Here is a 25,059-nt window from a genome sequence, read left to right as displayed (position 1 = left end):
TGGACTTCTGATGAACAATGCATGCAGGATCGAGTCTGGAGGGAATGCAAACTATCAGGAAATTATTCCCGTCCATTATTTCCATCCTTCCCTTTTCAAATTGAAAATGCAACACAAAAAATAACACAGTGTTTGCAGCCGGTTCTGCTGATTGCAGGGCATTGTGGAAGCATGTCGGGGTTTGCTTTCTTCTTTTTTTCCCCTCCTTTTAGCAGACAGAATAGGTGAAGAGGTTGAGCTGCAGATCTCATTTCTCCTGTTTTGCTGCTTGTGAAGTCTGCCAACAGAATCCACCTTGACAAAGTCAAGGACTCTGCGTTTAATGTTGAACTGAGTGAATAAATTATGCATGAAATTGTGTCGGAGTCTCTAGTGTGCTCTAGAATTGCTCCTTTTGATATGAAAGGTTAATTCAGAAAGGAGTCCAAAATAGCTGGAAATTGTGGGGATAAGTGGATAGTATTCACTGTTGTGAGCTGTTATTACTAGAAATTGCATTCCCTCCCTGGCTTCCCCAGAGATTTTGCCTTGCCGGTGAATATAAACTGTACTCAATAGAATAGCATTTAGGAGTAACAAGAGTGTATGTCCACACACAGTAAAATATTCTAATGGTGTTTTAAAAGGAAACTGTACTTTTTCATGTGTTCTGTGCACCCCAAGGATGGATTGCTATTACATTTAGGTCAAGAACAAGGCACAGGAAAGGTAATAAGTTTTGAGTACATCTTTATTACAAATATGCTGACTGTATGATCCATATCAAAGGAACTGGGCAGTCATTTTTTTTTCTGATTGAGTTTGTACGAGCCTTATGAGAGTGTTGTCTCTGATCAGGGCTGCAGTTGGGTTTTGTCTGAGCTTTGGCAGAAGATTCATTCATGTTTTTATTCGGGATGTCCTCTCCCTGATCTTTTGCTTATCCATCAGCAGTGCTGCTGTGCCCTTTCTTGTGGTCCCTATTGGTGCATTTCCTTGATGGAATGCAGTGTTACACTTATTTTATTTTAATCCAAAAGGAAGTCAATGTCTTACTGTAAGCAAAAGCATTAATTTTAGCCAAGTTAGCTCTGAATTAAAACTCTTATTGCCATCTGTTACCATCTATGATGACTCTGTGGCAAGGAGCAGGCATTGCTCTGTAAACACTCAGGAAATTAGTTTCAGCAGGATATTTTGCAGGCAGATTATTTCCTTCTGGATCTCAGCTTTCCTCACAGTTGGAGGCATTTGGGGTCTGCCTCTCTCCAAGAAAAGGACAATGGCATCTCCAGAGTGCTGAGAGGTCCCAGTCTGTGCTGGGAGGCTCAGGGTGGTCACTCCCACCTCTTAAACCTCCTCATCCATACTGGACAGCATGGAGTTCTCCTCTCCATCACTGCACCCATCTTTCCAGTGCTTGGCTCTGCACTTAGAGCAGATTTTTTCCTTTCTGGCTGTCTTGGTTCAGCAGTGGGTGCTGGCAGTGAGGAAACCCTCTGCAGTGTGGTGCCCTGGCCATGGTGACCACCTGTCTGGGTGACCTGTGTTTTGCTAGCCAAGGGGCTCCAGGACACAGGGAACTTTCCTCTGCTTGTGGCTGTAATCCTGCTGTTTAGAGGCTGCTCTAGAGGCAAGGCTGGTTCAGGCAGTTTCATGGATTCCTCTTATATCCCTGGAGCTGTTTCTAGCTAAATACAGAAAACTCAGCAGGAGTTTTGAAGCTGTGGAAAGAAGCTGAGATGATGGCAGGTCCCAGGACAAGCTCTGGCCATTCCTTACATGTGCCAGGCATTGGGTGTCTGGAAGACAGCAAAGGAGCCCAAGTGACCTTTCTTGTGGTCATTCAGGACTCAGTGAAGTGGCAGAGGAGAAATGCCTCAGGAACCATGGCCTGGCACACCCAGGCAGTGCAAGGACAAGCCAGGTGTGCATTGGATACACATCCAACCCAGGCACCCTCCTGGGATGGATGCTGGGATGTTAAAAAGTGGTTTATCTGTACCAGCAGACAGATAAGAAGGAGATAAGCTGTCAGCAGGTACAGAAAGATGGCTGAAATGAGAAGTCCAGCTAATATCCAGAGAGCTGCACAACTCCATATGGACCTAATGAAGTCAATGCATAAAAGTGAGATTCGTTTTCATTAGGGAGCCATCCTACAGAGCAGGAGTAACATATGTTCAGCCATGGCCACATCTGTTTCTGAATGTCTGCCCCCCACCTCCTCCACCCAGGAAGGTTACAAGTCAGAAAGAAGTGATAAGTCATGATAATTACTTGAATTTGGCTTTGGCTCTTCTCCCTGGGGAATGAGAACTCTAATCTCTCTTCCTGATGGGCTTCTCCACCCATCTTTCATCTTCTGACCCTTCCTGAAGTATCTATGTTGGACAGCCTGACTGAGGCACAACCTGACACGAGATACTCCTCCACAGTAGCAAAAATGTTCCTGCTGCTTTCCACCAATATGGCTCAAGAGGGAGCCAGGGCAAGATTTTCTCACTGGTCATGAAATGAAAAGATGAATCCCAGGAATCCAGATGTCCCAGTTTCTGCTACATTTATTATAAACCAGCATATATTTGGCCTTAAGGTCTTCTTTCATTATACTGTAGTATCAAAAGGTGTCCTAAATGTGGACTCATGAATGCTTTTGGCAGAGTTTCTGTGCTATCAAGCATCTGCAGTTAAATGTGACTGTCCAAGCTTAATTCCCTCACCACTAACAAGCTCACAATGACACCAGTGATAGAGGAATTCAGAGCTTCACTGATCCACTTTCCCTATTTCCTTTTCAGATCCACACAGTCCCTGCCTCAGAAAGTCTCCTGAAATCTGTTTGGGAGCCATTAACCTCCCTCCCAAAACCCAACCAGTTTTTCACATTCTGTTGCCATTATTGATGCTTTTGCTGGTACATCCCAAGGGATGGCTCATCACTCGTTGTGCACAACATCTCCAAACACAAAAGGGAAATCTGGACTCAAGAAGTGCCATTAAAAGTTGTGCTAGAGACAGTGATTTCTGGAAAACAGAGCTGTTTCTCTTTTCCCTTGAAATGTGAAGACTTGAAAGCATTTCTGCTCGCCGAGATAGGTGGATGAGCTGTTGTTTCATTGCAACGCACACAGATGCAGTTAAATAGTCCCAGATGGAATCTGAAATATTCCATAGCAGCCTCTTGGGCAGCGAGTGCATTAACTGCCACAGGAGAAGGCTGTAAAGGCTCCCATCTGGTCATCCATCAACACTTTTATACATTATCATCAGCAGCCTGCTTGGAGGGAAGGTGTGCCACATTTCTGAAAATCCAATTAGATGATAGCAGCCAGTTCTCTTTTATCCTCTCTGTTGCTGAGCCATCCAAAGCATTTTTTTAGATTAAAGAAACATCATTTTCCTTCACAGGGGCTGTGCTGCTTTATCTCTATCATGACCTGTTCTTTCATGTGCTTTATAATTCTATTATTAATTGGGATTTCAACCCTTTTCCTGCTACTGAAGTGGGACACACTAGTTTGCAATTCCCAGATCTGCCTTACGCCTCTTTTCCCCCCCAGACTGATATAATTGCCACTCTTCAATTTGTTGATAGTTGCTCTTTTGAGAAGAGAGAACTTATTGCAGCACCTCAGTGGCAGAGTTTGATGCCAGACTTACCCTGATGGTTCTATTTACTTTGACTCAAGGTATGCAGATGTTTCTGCTGAGACTCTTAACACCACAAGCTCAGATGAGCCTCCTCTTTTATATCCTGATTTTCCTTGAGAATTTTAGGAATTTGTTGCTGAAGAATTGTTTGCAAAGTGTAGAAAACTCCCAAGCATTTCTAGCAGTGTTACCTTAAAAGAACAAGTTTCCCTCTGGTTTGGGATTTATATAAAGGGCAAATTAATGGCAGCATTTTAAACTTTCAGGTAAATAATTAGTGTTTTCTCCAACATAATTTTTTTCCCCAGGAATTACATGCTGAGGACGAGCACTTTGATATAGTCTTTATTGATGCTGATCAAAGGAATGCTGTTCAGTACTACAGCTTTGTCATGGATAACCACTTGGTGAGAATGGATGCAGTGATCTGTGTAGAGAATACACTCATGAAAGGACAAGTCTACCTGGAGAACATATCAGATGAAAATGTACTAGCTGTCAGAAAATTAAATTCAGTGATTAATTCAGATCCTCGTGTTGAGCAGGTTAGTGCAATGCCATTGGTTAAGGTGCCCGTGGTGCTGTATCTATGGATTTTGCAAAGTACTCTTTAAAATGTTTCTTTTGTTGGTGCCATTATCCAAAGGACCTAAAATGAACTCAGATTTTATTATAATTCACCTCACTTGAGCTCTAGGTATGAGTTTCTATATTCAGGAGTGGTCCCTACTCTGTCTACATCTTATAGAGTGTTAAAGGCAAGATAAAAGGAGAGCACTTAAGAGTGAATAATCAGCTCTACAGCACAACTGAAGAATCACCACTCTGCTTTAAAGACTCTGGGGGCTGTAGGGCATCACCAGCACAACAGGAGTCAGCAAAGTCCTGCTCCAGCAGAAGAGAAAAAAAGAAGTAATAGAATGCACAAACAATATGTTGTGATTTTAGAAACTGGAGAGATACGACTGCATTTTTTTCCCCTGGCACTTGTAAAGCAATGAGTTTGGAAGAGGAATGTGAGCACAAACAAATACCCAGCTTGTTTGTGTTGGAGGGAACTTCATCTAAAGAATAGGAGTGGGGGAAAAGCTACTGTGGCCTGAGGGCTCTCCTTCATATCCGTGGAATCTGGGTGACAGAAAGCCAGGTACAAAGCACTTGTGTTATGTTTGCAGGTGATTTTACCTGTGCAGAGTGGACTGAGCATCATTCGAAGGAGCCCTGTGCCTCCAGATGCAGTGATTGAATCCAAGGTGGGTATTTCCTCTCTGGGAGCACTTCTGGGAAAATTTTGACTTTGCAAGGACAAGGACAAAATAATTTTCAGGGATTTGGTGGTGGTAAACGTGGTGCTGTGATCATGGACTTGGTAGCTTAGGACTTGGCACCTTTTAGCCTCCCTAGTCCAGGGTTACACTAAAGCTGTAAAATGCTGATTCCTTGCAAAGTCTTTCAGATCAGCTGGTCCTGTGATGAATCTCTGGAGCGACTGGTGTGTCTGTGCCTGGTGCTCTCCCATCCTTCCCATGCAGAGGAGTGTGGGGAGATGGAGCTGAGGACCAGCTGTGATGAACCAGTGCAATATTTCTGAAGTAGCTCCTTTTGCCCAAAGGCAGCACATGATGCCCTCCTGTGCTCTCTGAGCTGGGTATTTTCATGGCCTTAGATTTTGTTTGTTCTGTGGAAGAGATGGTGCTTTTATCTTTCTCTGTTTTATGTAGTGGGCATCATCCAGCTGCAATGAAATTCCCATCTGGAATCATAATGGCCTAGCTCAGTAAACCCACACCCAAACATCCATGTTGTTTTGCAGTTTCTGAGTGCTCCCAAAGCTACACCCACTGGTAATTCCTGGCATTTCAAACTCAATATTTTAAACATCTTGTATTTTGCATTTTGATTCCAGTCAGGGGGAAATGATGTATGGCAGCTGATCAGATGACAGCTTGGTTTAAGTTATTGGCTGATATCTTTATTTGTGCACCAGCCTTGTGAAGATATTTTGATTGCACTCAACTTGACCCAAATCCTGCCTTTGGAGCTTTGTTCTTAGCCTCTTAGCTGAGCCTGAGGGCAAGATTGGACCCTGGGGATGAAATATTTGGAAGAGTTAATCAGTTGACTTCTCAGACTTTGCACCAAGTCCATCTCCCATGGGAAGCCAGGCTAGGAAATGCCATACCCTACTCTCCTGAAAGTGTACTGGTTGGAGCATCTCCCCAAAGCACAGCCCTTCTGCTTCATTGTCTGACACTTTAGTGCTTTATTTTATATTGCTGTCTGTACAGGTAAGGGAGTTTTGGGCTTGAATTAATGTTATTTTGGTATTAATTAATGGGCCAAGAAGACACAGATCCCTGCTGGTGCTCCCACCTAGCTCTCACCAGCTGAGTCCTTCCCAGCTGTCAGTGAGCTCACTGTGCTCTGTGTGTTTGTTCTTGTTTCAGGCAGAAGTGGTGAGGGATGACATCTTCTGGGGCTGCAACAGGCGCCGCATCCTGGAGCGGCTGCGCCTGGATGGCAGAGTTGCCTATGTCACAGGAGCAGGGCAGGGAATTGGGAGAGCCTTTGCTCATGCCCTGGGGGAAGCTGGAGCCAAAGTAGCTGTGGTGGATCTGGTCCTTGCCAAGGCAGAAGGGGTGGTGTGTGAGCTGAGCCTCAAAGGTAAGCACTGAGAGCAATGGGCACTGTCAGGGTGGCTTTTCTTCTCCAAACCTGACCCTTCTCTGCAGTGCAGTCACCTCCTGTCCAGTCCTGCTGGGAATTGGTTAGAGCAGAGGATTTCTCCTGTCCTGGCAGTGTTGTTCCACCAGTCATTGATATCATGCTTTCTGCAAGAGTTATTTATCAATATAAACTCAACTAGAGAGGCAAAACAATCAAAGAAAAAACTTGCCAAAAGTGCCCAAAGTGGTGAGCCATGAGCAGAGAAGGGACACCTGGTACAAGTGAGATCTGTGTAACCAGCACTGAACAGAGATGGTGTTGCTCAGAGTAAATTGTGCAGCACCTCAGACTTCACAGATCAGTGACAGATAGAGCTTGCAAACTCACCTACCCCTTCTGCCAGACCTAATGTCTGTGCCATGAGCCAAAACACAAGAACAAGGTGGTTGTGTTGTCAGTCTGAACCTCTCATTGTGCCCTCAAATTGATGACAAGTCCTTTTTCAAGCCCTCTTTCTAACATGTATGCAAGGTCAGGTATGGGAACAAAATACTAATAGACATAATAAGTAAAATCCCAAATAAGAGGTAAAATCCTCTACAAGCCACTTCTGTTTCAGCAGTAAAAACAGAAAATGTAGCATAAAATTGAATTTCCCCCTAGAGCTGGGCTAAACTGCAATTGTAAAGGAGAAAAAGAAAACTGGAAATATAATTTTAATGACCAAAGAAAGGAAGTATTACTCATTTTATAATTCCTTTTGTGAGATTGCACCTGAGCCTTCTTTGAAGTTCAGTACTTCATTGTCTTTAAAGATGGAGCTTTACCCAGGAAATTTTCACATTCCCATCTGGATAAAGTCACCAGTATTTGTTTCCACTCTGACTTCTGCAAGAGATTAGACCATTAGAAACCATATTCTCCAGCAAAACCAGCCCCTGCTGGTGTATTTATCTTACCTAGTCTCAGGAAGGGGTGAGGAACGGTGTCATTCTGGCTTTGATACTTCCCTGAACCATCCCAGAGTGCATTTAAAACAAAACATCCCTGTCTGCACAGTCCCAGCTCTGGCAAGCAGGAGACACTTTGCTCTGAGTGTCAGTGCAATGGTTAAAGCTCTGATCCCAAATAACGACCTAGAATAGAAAGTGTCCTGTTCCTATTACAAATTCTTGAGTCATCCAACCCCTCCTTCCCTGAAGCTTTTCACTCTCTCATGCACAGGAGCCATATGGTTTTGGCACAAAGTAGCTACAAAGTGCCCTACACCTTTTGGACATTTTTTCCCCGTGAGTTCCTGCATATCAAGCAGAGCTATTCGGGTAGAAATGGGCTGCTTGATAGAGCCATGAGACTTTGGATGCCAACAGCCTATTGCAAAATGAACTTAACTCATCTCCAGGGCATTTGCAGTAGGAGTTTGATCATCCATCCTTCAATGGCTGCCCTACATCCCTGCTCCTTCAGCAGTGGGCTGCCAGCCTGGAGGAGGTGGGGGGTTCTTCCAAAATGCAGCCAGAGAGGTCATGAGGCATAGCAAATATTATTGCAGTCTAAAGTAAAGAAAATCTCACTTCTCTCTCTTTACACATCTTTATCCTTTGAGGTCAAATATTATCTGTCAATTTGACCAGTGCAGCTGGTCAGGGCACATCTCTTCCATCTCATGATGGGTTTTGAGGTTTCGAATTTATTGTCGTTCCCTGTTGGAACAACCCCCAAACTTTGTAAGGCTTTTGTGAAAGGGAATTATATCCAAATGCCCGTTTTTGGAAAGGATCTGAAAAGGTCAGGTTTTCAATCTCTTTCTCTCCAGAGGTAACTAGAGAGTCTAGCCTGGACCTCAGAAGCTTTCCCTTGAAAACTTTTTGTTGAAATCAATGTTTCCATGAAACATTTTGGCTTCAAAGAAGTATCTTGCTCTGTTGGAAATAAATTTTGACAAAAAGGTTCAGCTGGCTTTACTCTCAAAATATTCACATGAGTAAATTAAAGCAATCATAACATTAATACATATTTTTCCTGCTGTAATAAGGACAAAGGGGCTGTGATTTTTTTTTCTCCTCCTCTATGGCTGTAGATCTCTAACTCAAAGTAGGAAGCTCAGTGCCCCAAGTCATTCCCACACTGATACTTTTTCAAAACATTTTGCTTAGCTTGCTTAGAGCTGCTCTGCTTCTCATACCAAGGAGCCCTTTAGTGCCTTTCGGGATGGTGCCATCATTTCATGATGAGTTTTGAGCATCAGAACGCCTGTGATCTCAGTTTTAGCTTTGTTAGACAGCTCGGGTGTACGTCCCTTGGCTGCAGGGGTCTTTGTTTCTAGATCCTGTGTGAATACCTTTTTCAACAGCTGCTAATGGATCCTGACAGAAGAACCAAAAATGATGAAACACAACCAAAAATTCCTAAGGGTTACCTTCCACTACACACACCTCTGTCTTCAGGGGGAATCACTGCCTCTACCCTAAGGGAAGAATTAGTCTGATGGGATTTTTAAAATGTGCATTTTCACTGTAAACTATGCAAATGCCTTGTGCAATGTCACTCCTGATCTTCTTGTCTATATGCAAGGTGTTAGTTCCATTTACAGCCAGAGACCAGAGATGGAGATGTGTGTCCCTGCAGAAGGACACCTTGGGCAGGCTCAGCACAGCGATTCTCTCCAGCACAGAGCCACTGGGCTCCTCTCCTGCCCCTCTCATCCCAAAACTGCCTCCAGGAGCCCCACAAAGCTGAACTGAGGGGCTGTGGAGGTGCTCTGCCTCCATCACACAACCAGCAGCCTGGTCCTATGCTGGCTTTTGTGCCTCTGCTTGTGTCTGCAGATTTGAAGCTATTTTTCTCATGGTTCGTTTTATTTATTATTTTGAACAGGTGGTTTGGGGGGGATGGTGGAGAGACAGAAAGTGGTTTCCTCCCCCCACTCAGAGTGCAGGCCTATCAACTGAATTGATTCAGGTCGAGTGTGGGACTTTGGTTTGAAGTGAGCGTGGCTTCACTGTGTCTTTGCTAGGCACTCACACGTGGCACCTTTTGTCTGTTTTTATGAACTGACCTATAAGATGAGGCTCTAAATGGGGTGAGAGTTGGAGGGCAGGTGAAGAGTCTTTCTGTTACCATTAGTAACACGCTTGCACCCATTTTGTCTGCAAATTGAAAAAAAGATTGCAGCAACTCCCTGTGTGTTACATGTCTTGATAACAATTAGGAGGAGCAACAGGGGCTGTCTGGCTATTCTTATTCTTTCAGCATATTTAGCATAAAACCTGAGATAAAATAAAATAAGAGGTCTTGTTGTGTGGCAGAGCATGCATTCATATTTTTTTATTTGTCTTTTTTCTCTGCCATGGAAATCAAGAGAACTGTGCCACAGCTGAAGGGGACAGGATCTCCCATGTTTTGGCACTGCAGAGCAGCATCACCTCGGGCTGTGCACTCTGAAAGGCTCCAGGAGGCACTGGAGATGAGGAGGAGCTTTTCCATGCAAAAGCCTCTTTCCTGCCATTTTCTTCACACACCACTGGGCAATTCCTGCTTTGCCTTGCTTTCCTGGATTCCTCCATCTCAGCTTCATTTTGGGAGAGTCTCCTATTCTCCTAAGAATAGGCTCAGCCCTTCTTTTAAATGTTTTATCAGAATGATCTAAAAGAGGGACCAATGTGGAACAAATTTGTCATTTATATAGATGTAAAAAAAAAAAAAAATCTTGCTTTAATGGCTGTAACTTCTTACCCAGGCTGCTGATCCATGGTCCAACTCCAGTGGCTGTCCCTCTTCCTTTCTCTGAGCTAGGACCCATTTCACCACAGCCCTTACTGGTGGAGCCTTGTTTGGCTTTGAAGATGAGTAAAATCCCAGTGGCATCAGGGGCCTCAGCAGGCTTCTTATGTTGTTTAATAATAAGTGTATCTAAAGCTGATTTTTATAATAAATTAAATGAAGTTATTTATGGATCGGTGCTGGTGCAAAAGTCAACGGCTGGATTATTTTCAGGAAAACCAGCAAAACTTCTGCATGTTTCAAGTTTGTTAAATCCCTTAACTTCCAGATGTTTGCATTATTCTGGCAGTGTGATTTGCAGTAAATAAGCCCAGGCACTGTGACCACCCTACCTGTGCACCTCCAGATATTCCCACTTAGCTCCCACCTGAAATTGCTTTGATTTTTTTTCTGAGGCTCCCAGCTCTGTGGATGCTGTAGTTCACCCAGAGAGCATTTTGGGACAAATTAATTTGATTTCTTGATCTTCTTCGGGAGAACCTGCCATAAGAAAAGCTTTTGCGAATGTCTGGGGAGGCTGCAGTTGAGGGTTTGGACAGAAGATGGTGCAGTGTTCCAAGCTTCGTCCTGCCAGAGTGGCAGCCTTCGCTCCACCTGGGCTCCAGCTTGGAATCCAGCGGGCAAAAAACCCTCACACCAGTCAGTAACTTTGTAATGGTATTGAAGTAACAAACACACGTTTTGCTACGATTTGTGAAGAAATTAATTAAGGTGGAATATATGTGTATGTGTATATATATATTTATACATTTTTATATATATTTATAGATATATTTATATATGTATATATATATATATATGAAACACAGACATATAAATATATATAATATATATATTTATATATATTTTACGTATAAAATACAGCCATATAAATATATATGTACATATGAATTAAGGATAATAATGAAACAGATTTTTTTTCCTTTCCCTCTGAATTTCTGTCCTGACTCCATCACTCTTGTTTCAATGCAGGCATCAAGAGCCTTGCCCTGGCAGCAGATGTCAGCAAGCCTGAGGATGTGCAAAGGATGGTGGATGCAATTGTGGCTCGCTGGGGCACAGTTCACATTGCATGCAACAATGCAGGAATCAATCTGAACTCTGCAAGTGAAGAGACTTCCCTGGAGGAATGGGACAAAACTATTAATGTCAATTTACGAGGATTATTTTTGTGCTGCCAAGTAAGTGGGAAATGCACTGATTAGTTTTGCAAATGGCTAATCATTTTCTAAGTATTTACTTTATCTCAATATTTAATAACACTATGTTGATAATTATCACAATAAAATTGGTCCTAGTTTTGGTGGAGTTTAGGTGAGATTTGATTTATATCAATTACAGATTTTGATCAATATGTTTAAAAGCAGCTGGTACCTATTGGTTGCCCAAGCCCAGACATTAAAGAATGACCAAAAAATTTTTGAAGGGTGGTTATTTGAAAACCAGAAGGTTTAGAGGGGGAATTTCCCAACATTAGTGATTATTTTGTAAAAATATTGCCAAGAGTGAAGAGGTATGAAATGGCAATGGGATTTTTTCCTGCATCAGCCATTTTTATACCAAGTTTTTACATCAAGTGCTTAAAAAAAAAAAGTGTGAGCACATCAACTCTTCTGAAAAGTGAAGACTAATTTATTATCATGTCATTATTAGCACAATCACAGAAAGGGTCACTGGTCTTCCCTTTAATTTCTGTCACAGGCTGCAGGCCGCATTATGCTGAATCAAGGATATGGGAAGATAATTAACACAGCATCTATGGCAAGTTTAATAGGTGAGTGATGAGAGCTAACAGTTGTGCTTCAGAATCCATATTTTAATTACTACCGATGCTATTTGAATCAATTAAACCTGTATTGGGAAGGAGTAAATCACTGACATTTCATATTAGAGGAAATGTACTACAAAATTTTTATTGATATCATTTTTCAACATTTATCTGTCCTCGATGTTTTAGAGCACTTATTACTTTTTATAGAAAAGGTGGAGTCACCTTTTCTGACTCTGGTGCCACGGGAGAGGTGTTGATTCCCTCCATGCTGCTCCAGGAAAACCCCTTGGCATGTGGGAAGCTGAGCCCACAAGATGCTTACAAGCCACCCAAAAGGATTTTTGTGCCATTATTTGCCCCAGCACCCATGGGTTTTATAACATTCTCATTGCCAACAGGTGCTTCACCAATGCTGCTGAATCAGCAGTGTCATCAAAAGCACCAATAAACCATTGGAACATATGGAATGAAATCCCTACTGCTGAGCTAATCTGGAAGGCTGCTGAGCTGAAGCCCATGTAACAAAAATTGATCAATTACACAAATTAAGCATAGCCCTTTAGGAATTTATTTTATTGGTCTGGACATCTGTTGCAGTATTGTCCAAATCCAACAATCAAATGGTGCCTTGGGTTGCCAAGTTAGGCAAGAAAATCTAGTAGCTATAAAAGTACAACTGAAAACCCCTGTATTAATATCATGTCCATCTGCTGAATGTTACATAAATATGCAGTCTTTTTATTTTCCTTCGGAATAACGTTTATTTTTACTGTGCCCAGTTTGACATTCTATGACATTCTACTCAGTTTATTGCACAGTAACTTTAAATGGTTCTTCAAAAATCCATTTATAATGTTGTTGTTAATATTTTTTTCAAGTGTCTTTACCAGCTGTTTTACTTCTGCTTAAACACAGGCACCATTCCTCCATCCCAGCTTTGTAAAGTTACAAAATCTCCCCAAGAAAAGTAGTTCTGAAAAGATCGTGGGGTTTTAAATTTCAAATACCTCAAGCTTTCCTGCTCTACTCTGAGCAGTCAGGCTCTGCTCTGTGCTTGGGCTGTCACCATCCACATCATTGTCACAAAGCAATATTTCCAGGGAGGTAGTCCATCCTGGAGAAAGTTGGGAAGCTCTGGCAATTGGCACCAACTGGAGATCTGCTGGTTTGGCACAAAGCTCCCAGCAGTGGTCTGCTCTGCTCAGGCAGAGGCATTTTCCAGCTTTTCCACTGGGGCTTGGCACAGGTCTGCTGAGCTGGGAGGTGATGCCATTCCAGCACAGCATCCATCCCAGCCCCAGTTGGAGCTGCACCTCCTTGGCTGGTGAGCCAAGTGCAGAAATCCACCTGGGGATCACATTTTAGGCCAGGACCAGTCCTGGAACAGGAATGAACACTGGAAAGCAGCCCTGAGAGCAGCCTGCAAGGGTCATTCCAAGATGCATTTAAATGTCAGGGAAAGTTAATGCATGCTAGGCCAGAAGTTAAGAGATGGAGAGATGTGTTTACCTTCTGAACCTGTTTGAGTCTTGGCATTGAAAAAATCTAGTAGTTATGAAACTACGACTGAAAACCACGATGTTCATATCATGTCCATCTGCTGAATGTTAAATAAATATGTTGGTTGGTTGGTTATTTAAGTATGTTGGCCAACTGGCATAGTATGAAATGTTTCTAGAAATAGTTAGGGGATATTTTTTTTGTTGTTGTTGTAGGTTGAGTCCTTCCTCAGAGATACAGGAAAATGAGGAGACACTTAGCAGGATAGGGAGGTTTTTGTTTGTGATTTTTCCAGATACACTGCTCAGAATCAGCTTTAATTAATTGAAGATAAGCTGCATACATTTTGCATATGTGCATTTTGATTCTGGTATTGCACTGGAATTATTCCAGGCATACACTCCAGCAGCAGCGGCTCGGCGGTTCACACAGGTGTAGCTCAGAGCTGTAATTTTTACAGTGAATATCTTTAGTGGGAAGTGGTCTGCTCTGCTCTGCTCTGCTCTGCTCTGCTCTGCTCTGCTCTGTGTTCTCTCTCATTAACATTATGTGGCTGCTTCAAGGTCAGGCTGGCAGGCTGGTGCCCAAAACCAGGGTGCAAAATCAGTGTCAGGTTGTTGTGGTATAACCACCATGGCCCTTCCCTCCCTGCCCCCAAAATTGGGGGAGATAGTCTGGGAGAAAAGATAAAACTTGTGGGTTGAGAAAAAGACAGTTTATTAGGACAGGAAAGGAAGGGCAAATAGTAATAAGGACAAAAGAACATGCAGAACAAGTGGTGCACAATGCAGTGTCTCACCTGCCACTGACCAGTGCCCAGTCAGACTCCCAGCTCAGCTCAGTTTTATTTTTCAGCAGGATGCCATGAGATTTGGAATATCCCTCTGGCCAACTGGAGTCAGCTGTCCTGGCCATGTCCCCTCCCAGTTTCTTGTGACCCCAGCCTCCTTACTAGCAAGGCAGCATGACGTCCTGAAAAGTCCTTGATTTGGACTAAATCCCACGTAGCAACAATTAAACCATCAGTGTGTTAACATTATTCCCATCCTAAATCCAAAACACAGCCCTGTAGCAGCTACTGGGAACAAAATTAATCCTATCCCAGACAAAACCAGGACAAAGGTGTTTAAAATATAATGCAGCTAATGTTGGCAGAATTTTTATCTGCTTTCTCCTATCATCTCTGTGTTGAACAGGAGTGAGTGTCCTAGCTTCCCAGAAGCCTCAGCAATGCAGAATTTTTGGTGACACTGCTGAAGGCATAGCTTTAATCCCAAGCCCCATTTTGTATGAGTATGGAGGGTTACCGATTTGCTTTTCTGTCTGTAAGAGACCACCTTGGGTAAGGGAAGAGGAGGTGGTGTGGGGTGCTTAGCTGCAGAAATCCCATCCATCCCCAGAACTTCACAGCACCCACTGGCTTCTCCTTGAGTTCTTCCAGTTGAGAGTGGCTGAGTGTCTCAGCAGGGGAAAATTTCATCCTCCTAATTACCTTCCTTCAATATTCTTATAAAGACAAAAGTCCATGGAAGGACTTTTGATAACTCTGTCTCATCCCCACCCCAAGTCAGAAGCTGATTCCTGTAGCTTGCAGCAACTTGTTCTCACCCACATGCACTGTAGGTGCAGAGCCAGTGCCAGAACTCCTCTCCTCTTAGCAAGGGATCACCAAAATGATTTATCACAGACAGACATGTTTGGAAAGTTTAGCAAAGGACTGCTTTTGGGAGGTTACGAGGTTAACTACCGAAGTTGTATGTAACTTGGAGCTGATGCATGGCAATTAATCAAGAAATTGTGCTCCACATCTTTTGAGAGCCCCCACGGCGTGCTGCATCAGGGGGCAACAGCACACACAGAGGGCAAGGCAGTTCTGCTGGTCAAGATGCAAATTATTTCATATGGAACAAGAAATGAGCGCAGAAAAAATGCTGGCAGAGGAAGGCCATAGTATGAAATGCTCTTTGTAGTGAGGAAAAAGCCTCTGAATTCTGAGAAAACCAGCTGCACATGTAGGAAAAAAACTCTCTAATTGTTGCTCCCATCATGTGTGTGCTTTGAATCTACTCACAAACATCTCTGTTCAAGGCAAAGGTCCTTGTTCATATGCTCAGTAATTTGCAGCAGGGCTTTTGACTCTTTCTGAATTTGGGTAACTCCGTTATCACTCTCTTTCCTCCCTTTACATTGACATATTCAAACCCAGGAGTTTAAGTCAATAAAATCAGCAGTGGGTGTGTTGGGATGCCACGGGTGGAAGTGATACAGAACTGATGCATCAGCCTGGTTTATTAAGCCCAGTTTAATGCCAGCTACCGGCATTCCTTATGTGCTTTTATCCAAATGCTGTGTTGGGGTTTGGCTGCTGAACCTTTGCACAAACCCAGTGATTCCCTTTCTTCCAGGGTTCAGCATTATCCAGCCCCACAGGCTGGAATTGCCTGTCTTTGTGACTACTGATGTTTAGCCCTGATTTTCCCCACTCTCCCTCCACCAGAATCAGCAGCTCAGAGAAGCTCAGTGCTGATACAAAGCTAATTATGGATTGATGCTTTGCGCTGGATTTGTTTAATGAAGTCCTAATGGCAGCCAGAAAAGTCCAAGGAGAGACACTTTGTGGGTGTAAATCTCAACACCTGGGCTGCCTTGGATTGCCTCCCGTGGGTTTAAAGCACTTTACACCCACTGGGGATTTGTCCTTAAGTAGCTTTCACTGAGCTGGAGAGGGGCAGAGCCACCCGAGCACACAGCACTAACAAGTTGAACATTGTAATTAGCAAGCTGATCATTTTCTGTCTCTGACTGACATGTGACATCTCTGAAACACTTTCAAAAGCTTCAGATTTTGAAAGTGGTGGGTGTTCTGAATTTTTGGGATGCACCTGTGTTCACATCCACACAAACACCAGTTAGATAATAAGATGTGTTTGCTTCAGACTATGGATAATTTAAAAATTAGGGAGAATAATTTGTTCCAAGTAGCTATATATAATATGTTATATAAAATCTGTTATACACTTCTATCGTATTATATCATATAATGTCATATCAAACAATTTAATGTTACATTCAATTATGGCATCATATATTATCTATATCACATCATATATGATCTAAAATATTATAAATAATACCAATATGTTATATAACATAGAATACACAAGAGATAATATATTAGACATTATAATATTAATTATAGAATACCTTATAATTATATAATATATTTTATTAGTATTACAGTGTACAAGTATATAAAAATACATATGTGGATGATATATGAATATGAATGTGTTTCTATTATTATTGTTCTTTTTTCAGGGGAGTCAAATATTGCATATATATGTTTAATACATTGGTTTTTTTTTTTCCTTTGCCTGAATAGAGAACCTTTTAAATGTCTTTATTTCAATTTTCTCCATTGTTTTCCAGTAGCCCAGCTGGTGAAAAAAAATTGTTAAATGGCAAAATACATATTTGGGGTTTTGTATTGCAGGTGGCTGAATTCTTGCTGCTCCCTGCCTGCTACCTGGGAAAAGGGCAAATAGCTCATCTCAATGCAGGGAGTTGTCTGTGTAGTGCCTAAGCTATCTTAATTTGGGAAGAATAAATAATTTTCTCCCTCTGAATCCCTTCTAGTCCCTCACCCACAGAAGCAGTTGGCATACAATGTCTCCAAAGCTGGGGTCGTAAAATTAACACAGACATTGGGAACCGAGTGGATTGACAGAGGAGTAAAAGTCAACTGCATTTCCCCGTAAGTAAAATGTAGTCTCATTTTGAAACTACAGAGGGAATGAAATGTTCTACAAAGCTCAAATGAACACTATCTCAGCAAATAAAGTTTCTAATTAGCAGGTGGATTGCATCCCTTTTTAGGTTGTCTTTTCCTTAACAAAGGTTTAAATACTTAGAACCAAGCCTGCTCTGTTGCTGTGTATACTCAGGGATTTAAGGAGAGGTTTTAGCATTTGATAATAGGTTTTCCAATAATGTGAAGGGTAGTTTTTAGCATTTCCCTTCCAGATGAAATATTTCCTTAGTCTGTCCAAGCTTTCTGTGGTTAAAGAAAAGGTTTTTGACACTTAATAGACAATACTTCTTTTCCCTTTTTACTTGAGACGAATATATAGGCACTTTAAAAGCTACGTTTTATTGCTGTTACTGAGCTACTGTTCAGCTCTGACAATCACAGGGGGCCAGGTGTAGTTTTGTAAATGTATATATATATATATGTATTTATTACAAATTACATTTTCCTTATTTTAGAGACTTCAAGCTCTCTGTTTTAGGATATTTATTCACAAAGAAAAGTTTTCCTACCAGATCCACTCCGTCTCTCCCTGTTTCTCACACACATGCCCAACCAGTCATTTCATTAAACAATTAGCAGTGCATGATAGTGCTGAGCAGAAACCCAAGTGGATAGCGTTAATTGGAAGCGGTCAAATTCTGTAGACCATTGAAGTCAATCAGAGTAAGTAAGAAGGGCAGGATTTTAACCCAGGAGTTAAATTGTAATAATGAAGATAATAATGTACATCAAATTAGGGAAAACAAATTACATATTTTAATCCACAAAGTGGAGGGGAAAAAAAAAAATCACAGAGCTTAATGGCAAGTGCCTCTGTTTTTACTGCCGGTCTGCTCTCCCCTTGCTTGTGCTAGCTGTCTTCCTTATGATTATTTATTACTAATTATACCAGTGACTCCAGCCGTCGCTCTATGTGATCCACAGATTCTTTCAACAGCATCTTACTTCCTAATGGGATTTTCCCCCTGCCAATGCTAGCAGCACTGTAATAGTGTTCCCACAACTAGTGCTGGTGAATTTACAGTGGCTTTTGGGAGCCAGGGGAGATGAAGGGAATTAGGGAAGCTCAGCAGGACCTGGCAGGAATTGTGGCTGAAAACATACGGGTAATCTGCACCAACAGGGGTGGGATAGTTGTGCCACATTCACAGCAATTACAGATGAGAAGGCTCTCAGAGGAGGAATTAGCCATTCCTAGAGGGCTTAAATAAATTTAAAAAATAGATGCTGAATGATCAAAATGCATTGTTTTGCACAAGTTGGAAGCAAGCTCTCACATCTAGAGAAGTTTTGTTTCTGGAGACAGCTGCCAGAGCACAAAATAAAAATAGGCAGCTTCTCTTTCTACTTTTCAAGGCAACACAGGGCTGCATTTTGTTCATCTCTACCTGTGTTAAACTCTAGCTCTGAGCTCAAAATCCTACAGCAGGAAGGGGTGGTGTGTTGCTTTTTTGGAGGAATAGCCAGGAAGGGCACACAGAGAGCAAAAGTTTTGCTGTCTTTGAGGTCCCCTGTTCTGGACAGAACAGTTTTCCCTAATGCAGGAGGGAACCTGGACAGAGCTGCTCCAGAGACTGGCAGAACTTTCCTCATGGAGATTCCAAGCTCTGGCTGAGCCCCTCATGATGGAGCTGCCCAGGGAGCTCTGGGCAGAGTTCAGAGGAAGCAGCCTGCAGCAGTTCATAGAGCTCAGATCCTTCATCACCATGAACAAAAGCCACATCTGCCTCTGAGTGAATTACCATCCACATTTACACCTCAGTCTGTGTGAGATGTGACCCTGCATCTCAGGGCTCATTTGGACTCATCCCCAGAACCATGGACCCCACCAGTGACATTGTCTCTTGACATGACTCCTCAAGGACCAGGGACACCTTCAACCCACTTTATCTGAGTACCCAACACCAGCAGGACCCTCAGTGTCATCTTATAACAGGATGGGATTTTAAGGAGTCTGAGGAGCACAGATGTAGATATAGGGCATGATGCTACCCAAGAACATCTCTGGATAAGTAAAATATCTGTGTCCTTAAGTGCTTTGCCCATCCCAGTTGTGGTTGCATTAAAGCTTTAAGGCACTCTCAGTGGGCCTCTGTCTGAAGCTCCAAGTGCTCCAGTCTGGCCTTAAACATTATTTCACCATGCAAACCTTTTGGCCTTTTCCCCCTCTTCCTATCTGGTCACTTTTTATCAACTTAATTTCTTAATGAGTGCATAAAACTTATGCAGAGCAATGCATAAAAGTTAGCAATGCATAAAATGTTATGACAGAGTCCTTAGGATGATTTATTGCATTTATAAAATTGAACATGCAAGCTTCTCTTGCTGGCCAGGCAAACCTGATGCCCAGGGAGAGAAGGTAGCTGAGATTCCCTGGATTCTTTGGCTGACTTATGCAGTTGCTATCGTGGAAAATGTGCTCTGTCCTTGTGCCACCATCCAGTGCCATCACCTCATAGCCTGCTGCACAGATGATGCAACAAAAAAAAAAAAAAAAGAAGAAGATTTTGGAGTCTTCCTGAAAGGGCTGTGGAGGTTGAACTGCAGAGGGGACGTGGGTGTGAATAGGGATCTTTACAGAGCATTGACTGGTGGCTGATGCTCAGCTGCCCACATGGTTTAGTCTCTTTGTTGGTCCCAGGATATGGAAATGCATTGGGTGTGACAGAAGAATGGGTTCTGGAAGGTGTCTGGTTTTTGGCATTAGAACATGTCATTTTTGCAGCCATTACACTGACTCATTGTCCATTTTTTTGGTTAATGACTACCCTCTTCTTGATTTGCAAGGCATGAAATGCCATAATGCAATGACCTTTGGGATGGGCAGCTGGAGGTTGATATTAAGGTCAGTTTGCAGCCAGGCCAGCAGCCCTGGGGCATTAACCATGTCCCCACTATGGGCTGCAGGGATTTGGGTTTGAGCTGATGGGCAGAGAGGCTTTGTGTGCCCTGCAGGCTGCCCTGCTCCTCTGGGGCAGCAGGAAGGCAGTGCTGCACCAGGCTTGTGGCCCCAGAAAGCAGGCAGGGCAGGATCACTGCAGGTTTGGGGAACACCCCAGTAGGGGGAAGGAGAGGCAGAGCTGGCAGGAGGAGCACCCCAGCATCACCTGAAGGCATCCCAATTAAGCAGCATTACTATCCCCATTAAGCAGCAGTCGTTGCTGGTAAGTATCTTTGGACTTAAATCTTAATTCCTTGGGAGATGTCCCAATTAAGTGGATCTTGTGATTAAACACTTCCTGATTAAGTGGAGTGTACTTAACTCATTCAAATTAATAACTCATCTGAAAGAAATCAAGTTACACACAGATGGAATCTTTTTTTTTGCTCTCATTTGGGGATTGAGTGCACGTAACAATTCCAGTTAAGTATCTGGTAAGTGATATTTTTCCTAATGTGTCTCTCGAAGTGGAAATGTTTTAGGCAATTGTTTTTTCCTCCCCTTTTTTTTTTTTGCGGTCTTTTTTTTCCCTAATGTCTCAAATTGTCCTGTGTATCAATAATGAAATATTGATGCTCATATCTAACATTAAGGAACCAGCAGTTTGATATTACATCGAGATGCAACAGAAAGTACTGATAGGCTCAGCACTGCATACAAGATGAGGTAGGGAATTAATGCATTGGCAGTTGTCTTTGCTGGAACTGGTTAGGAGCCAACTAAAATCTGCCTAAAAGGGTTCGACAACATTAAATTGCCCAACTTGGCACCAAAGCTTTCCCAGAAGATGTGTAGTATCAATGACATGCCTAATATTTATAGTGCCATCAGTATGTGTGTTTGCAACTTTTAAGTTTTGCGCTGTATTTTTTTCTCATTTCTATAGCAAAAATTTGTAGTGAAGTTTGGTTGCACATCTAAATTTTTGTTACATGAAATGAACCTAAAGCAAGGTCCAGTGAGAAGCACAGCATGGTGATTCACAGGCTGCAGTGATCAGAGCAAAGATCATTTTTTCTGAACAGATTGAAAAACGTCCTCTTTTTAGCAAAATCTGTTGTGCTGGAGGACTGTGTGTTTTATTTCCTAATCTGCATTCCCCTGGGGTTAAAATATATCTGTAAATGAAAAAAAATGAGAAAATCATATGGATCTTATTCTGGTCTCTGATGGTGTAAAGCCAGAATGATGATGACGGTGATGGTTTTGTAAGCAGGGCTAGAGGCACGTAAGGGAAAGGAGTTCAATATATTTCATGTCTGCTGCTCAAAGCACGTTTCTCTCTGAAGAAAACCAGTTCTTGAGGAGTTTGGGAAAGCGAGGAGGGAGAGCAGGGGGCTGTGCTTGCAGGAAATAAGTAAACCATCCGCAGTCCTACACTGGAATGTGCTTGATTTTGTTATGTTGCCAGAACTTAAGTGAGCTGCATCGCTCAGTGTTTCTGAACTGCTCTGCTCTTTATTGACAATTACAATAAAATATAAAGCCGATATTTAAATCCTGCCTGATTAGTGCAAACAGAAATGTTTGGGAGAAAATCTGAATTAGTTCCACTTCATAACAGAGTAAATAGTGGATTTCAGCCTTCATTTAAAACAAAAGGTAAATCTCATACCCAGAATCCAGTCTGTCTCAAAAAATTATTTCCTTGGAAGTCTAAATTGGGATGCCGATGAAGTTTCAGAACAAAACGGGTATTTTTATACTTTGTTCATTTCATATTTATCACTAGCTTGTTTGCTAATTTTCATTTGCAAGAGGCAATTCTTCCAGCTAACTGGCTGCCTCAATGGGCCACTGATTTCTTTGAAGTGACAGTCTGTAAATATGCATAAAAAAGAGATGCAATTAGCGTGTGTGTGGTTCAGTGCAGCCTGATTTCATTGGCAAGTTTACCCACAGTGTTGATAAGCTACATTATCTAGAAAATTGGCCGCTGAAAAACAGCACCTCTGATTGCCAGCAAAGGTTCCAGATAACAGGGTGCTGAAGAGAAATATAATTGAGGTTGAATATGTTAACCAAGGTGTCACATGCTCCTTAGAAGCGCTAATTTATCAGCATGTTGGAATTTTTATTAACATTTGGAATGCATTTCTACCACACTAATGAAGTGGAATTGGCAGTTCAGGTTTTAGTTATTGTCATTTCTGAGAAGTTAAATGTAATTTCTCGTTAGACACAGTTATGTAAATATATTTGTTCAGGGGCTGAAAAAATTATACATTTCACAAAATACAAATATGTTGTTAAGGAGGAGTATGACAAATCAGTTGCAGCTAAAGTCATAAAAGCCAGCCAAATCTTCACCCTGCATTGTGCTTTCCGCAGCATCACTCACTTTTAGGGCACCTGAGAAAAAATGAACTTAGCAGAGTTTTAGTAAATGGTGGAATCACTCATAAATGTAAAAGAAGCAAGGCAGGTAAATCAGTGTGATTTGTCAGGTGTTGGTTTAAGGGGGATTGCACTGGGCATGTTGTGCTTATCTCTGCCTCTCCTTTTTTTGTGTGGAAAGGGTCTGGTGCCTGGAAGGGTGCTGGCTTTTGTTTCCCTCATTTTTTGACATATGGGCAGTTGGTCTGTTTTCAGTCTCTGGGCTGTACACAAAAAACACGCTGTGTGACATTATTTGTAGAGTGATGAGAAATTGATAGAAGGACAACCATTCCCCAAAGCTGTGACAGATCCGATTCAAGGCACTTTTGTTTCCAATGCTGTGCTTGTTTTCTAGAAAAAAAAATTTAAACCGGTGGTTATGAGTAACCTAAAAGTAAGGGAGTTGTGCATTTAGCTAAGAAGATTGTGTGTGTATTTACCTTAAAGGAAACATCTCAGCTGCCCATGGGCAGCAAAAGACAATGGTAGGAAAGGAGTGCTGTGGAAGTTTTCACCATGACTTTCAGCAAGGGCAGAGCAGGTGGGACGTGCTCATCTCCTTTGTGCTATTACACTGCTTTCCTTCTGAATCAACACCCCTGGGTGCTGCCTTTCCTCTAGGCAGGATCCCTTGTAACCCCTTGTCCCTTGTGCTCTCTGCAGGGGCATTGTGGACACTCCGCTGATCCACTCGCCGGAGCTGCGGCTGCTGGTGCAGCGTTGGCTGGTGGACATTCCGGCCGGGAGGCTGGCCCAGCCCACTGACCTGCAGGCTGCCGTGGTCTACCTGGCCTCAGAAGCCTCTGACTACATGACTGGCCACAACCTGGTCATCGAGGGTGGCCAGAGCCTGTGGTGAGGAGTGTCATCCAGTCTCCCTCTCAGAGGGCTTTGGAAAGTGGGTGTTAGAGTCTAGCTTAGTCCCAGTTTTGGCTTGTGTGACTGTGTGGTCAGCTAACATGAAATTATTGTTTTCTTCTTTTGGGTGTTATTTTGGAGGCTTGTGTAATGCACTGGTAAAATAAGGTGAAAAAAGAGGGCAATCTTTCAGTTACAGCATTTTCATGTTTTTCACTGAGCAGTCACATTACTGTTAAATTAGTATTTAATGATATAAAAGTACATTTACTGCAGTGAGATTTGGCTATTATTTAAGTTTAACAGGGGGCATTCTTAAAGCAATCAATATTAGCTGGTCTGTGTAGTTTATTGTTCTTAGGCAATTTTTTTGTATTCAAGTTGTTCCAGTGACATCTGTGAGTGGTGAAAAACAGTTGGATGTAGTGTTAAAAAAAATAAATTAGTTCATTACATTTGAACCTGAGTGTTGCCATTTTATATTTACTGGTGTTCTTTAGTTTTTGACAGTGTTTTTATACAAACACCCACATAAATGCCCCTGAAAGAACAGTGCTGCACTTAATAGAGATTCATGGTTGGTAATTATAATGGCTCTAATCCAAAGCCCATTGAGGTAAGTAGGGACTGCTCATATACTTTAAGTTAAATGCATGTTTAAGTGTTGATACAACTGGGTCCTTGTTTTCCTTGATGGACAGAAGTAAGCAAAGGTTGTCTTCCAAATATTTTTTTTTCCCTCCTGTAAAATTCTGAAGACAACTCTTGGGCATAAACCAAGGCCAGCTCAAATGATATTGGTAGAGTTCTGTTGGCTGAAGAGCTCATTTTGGTGATAGCATTGGTTTCATTGCTTACAGGCAGTAAAACATGTCACAATAACCCCACAGTTCTGATCTCGCTCTGGATACACACAGACTTCCATCCCCAGGGCCCTTAAGCATAACCTAAGGAGAATTTACGGGAAGAAATTCACTTGCAAATCCTCGTGTCATTTGTTTTGCATTTGGCAGCTCTTTGTTACCATAACATAAATAATTGTGGATGGATGTCATTACTTTGATTAAGTGCTACAAGCCCATGCATTGGCTGGCCATTATTGTGGGGAATTGCTATAATGGCTTCAGACTTGACATTCGCTGCTGTTGTAAGGTATGCGCCTCGCTGACGTACTATCATCGTTATCGTGGATAAAGTGCAAGAAGATACTTGTCTTCATTAAATTTTCTATTAGACCATTGATAATTAATACATATCTCATGTTTCATCTCCAGTCGTTTTTCTGGGGAGTGTTGCTGTTAAGCGACTCAGGGCTAGAGCTTTTTGGCTTGAAATCCTTGCCTTGTGTGCATGATCTAATTTATTGACAATGCTCTGCAAACTCACAGGCTTAAGTAGAGCTTGATTTTGGATAAATCTTCAAGAAAAACAATTAAGGATTTAAACGTTTTATTATTTTTCTGGGCACACGAAACCTTTTCTCTCCTAGCTCCCACACTTGCATCATTCTGTGTCATGCTCTGGAGGGCTCGGCGGAGTTCTCACATCCGTCTGGCTGGCTTTTCATCCAGAGGTTAATGTGCAAACATTGGTGAACTCATCAGGAGCTCTTCCAAGGGATCCTAGAGGGGCTTGTATACTATTGCTTGGACTGCTGGTGAACAGTTTGTTGCAGCTTCTACCTAAAGTGTAAAATAATGAACTTTAGTTAATTTG

General features: G+C 42.2%; 1 protein-coding gene across 1 annotated transcript in view; it reads left to right on the top strand.

Annotated features, from left to right (window-relative positions):
- Positions 1-23,804, top strand: part of LOC146431552 (uncharacterized) — a 29,488-nt gene extending 5,684 nt beyond the window's left edge. The window contains exons 4-10 of the mRNA XM_085072155.1: positions 3,942-4,178; positions 4,809-4,886; positions 6,081-6,297; positions 11,056-11,264; positions 11,785-11,857; positions 16,991-17,108; positions 23,149-23,804. Coding sequence (XP_084928281.1) covers positions 3,942-4,178; positions 4,809-4,886; positions 6,081-6,297; positions 11,056-11,264; positions 11,785-11,857; positions 16,991-17,108; positions 23,149-23,344 — 1,128 coding nt within the window. The 3' untranslated portion in view covers positions 23,345-23,804. The remainder of the gene's footprint in view (positions 1-3,941; positions 4,179-4,808; positions 4,887-6,080; positions 6,298-11,055; positions 11,265-11,784; positions 11,858-16,990; positions 17,109-23,148) is intronic.
- Positions 23,805-25,059: the final 1,255 nt, after the last annotated feature.

This window comes from Lichenostomus cassidix, chromosome 12, assembly GCF_008360975.1.
Source record: "Lichenostomus cassidix isolate B80296 chromosome 12, HeHo_3.0, whole genome shotgun sequence".
NCBI classification, from domain to species: domain Eukaryota; kingdom Metazoa; phylum Chordata; class Aves; order Passeriformes; family Meliphagidae; genus Lichenostomus; species Lichenostomus cassidix.
This window is presented reverse-complemented; position numbering and strand designations above follow the sequence as displayed.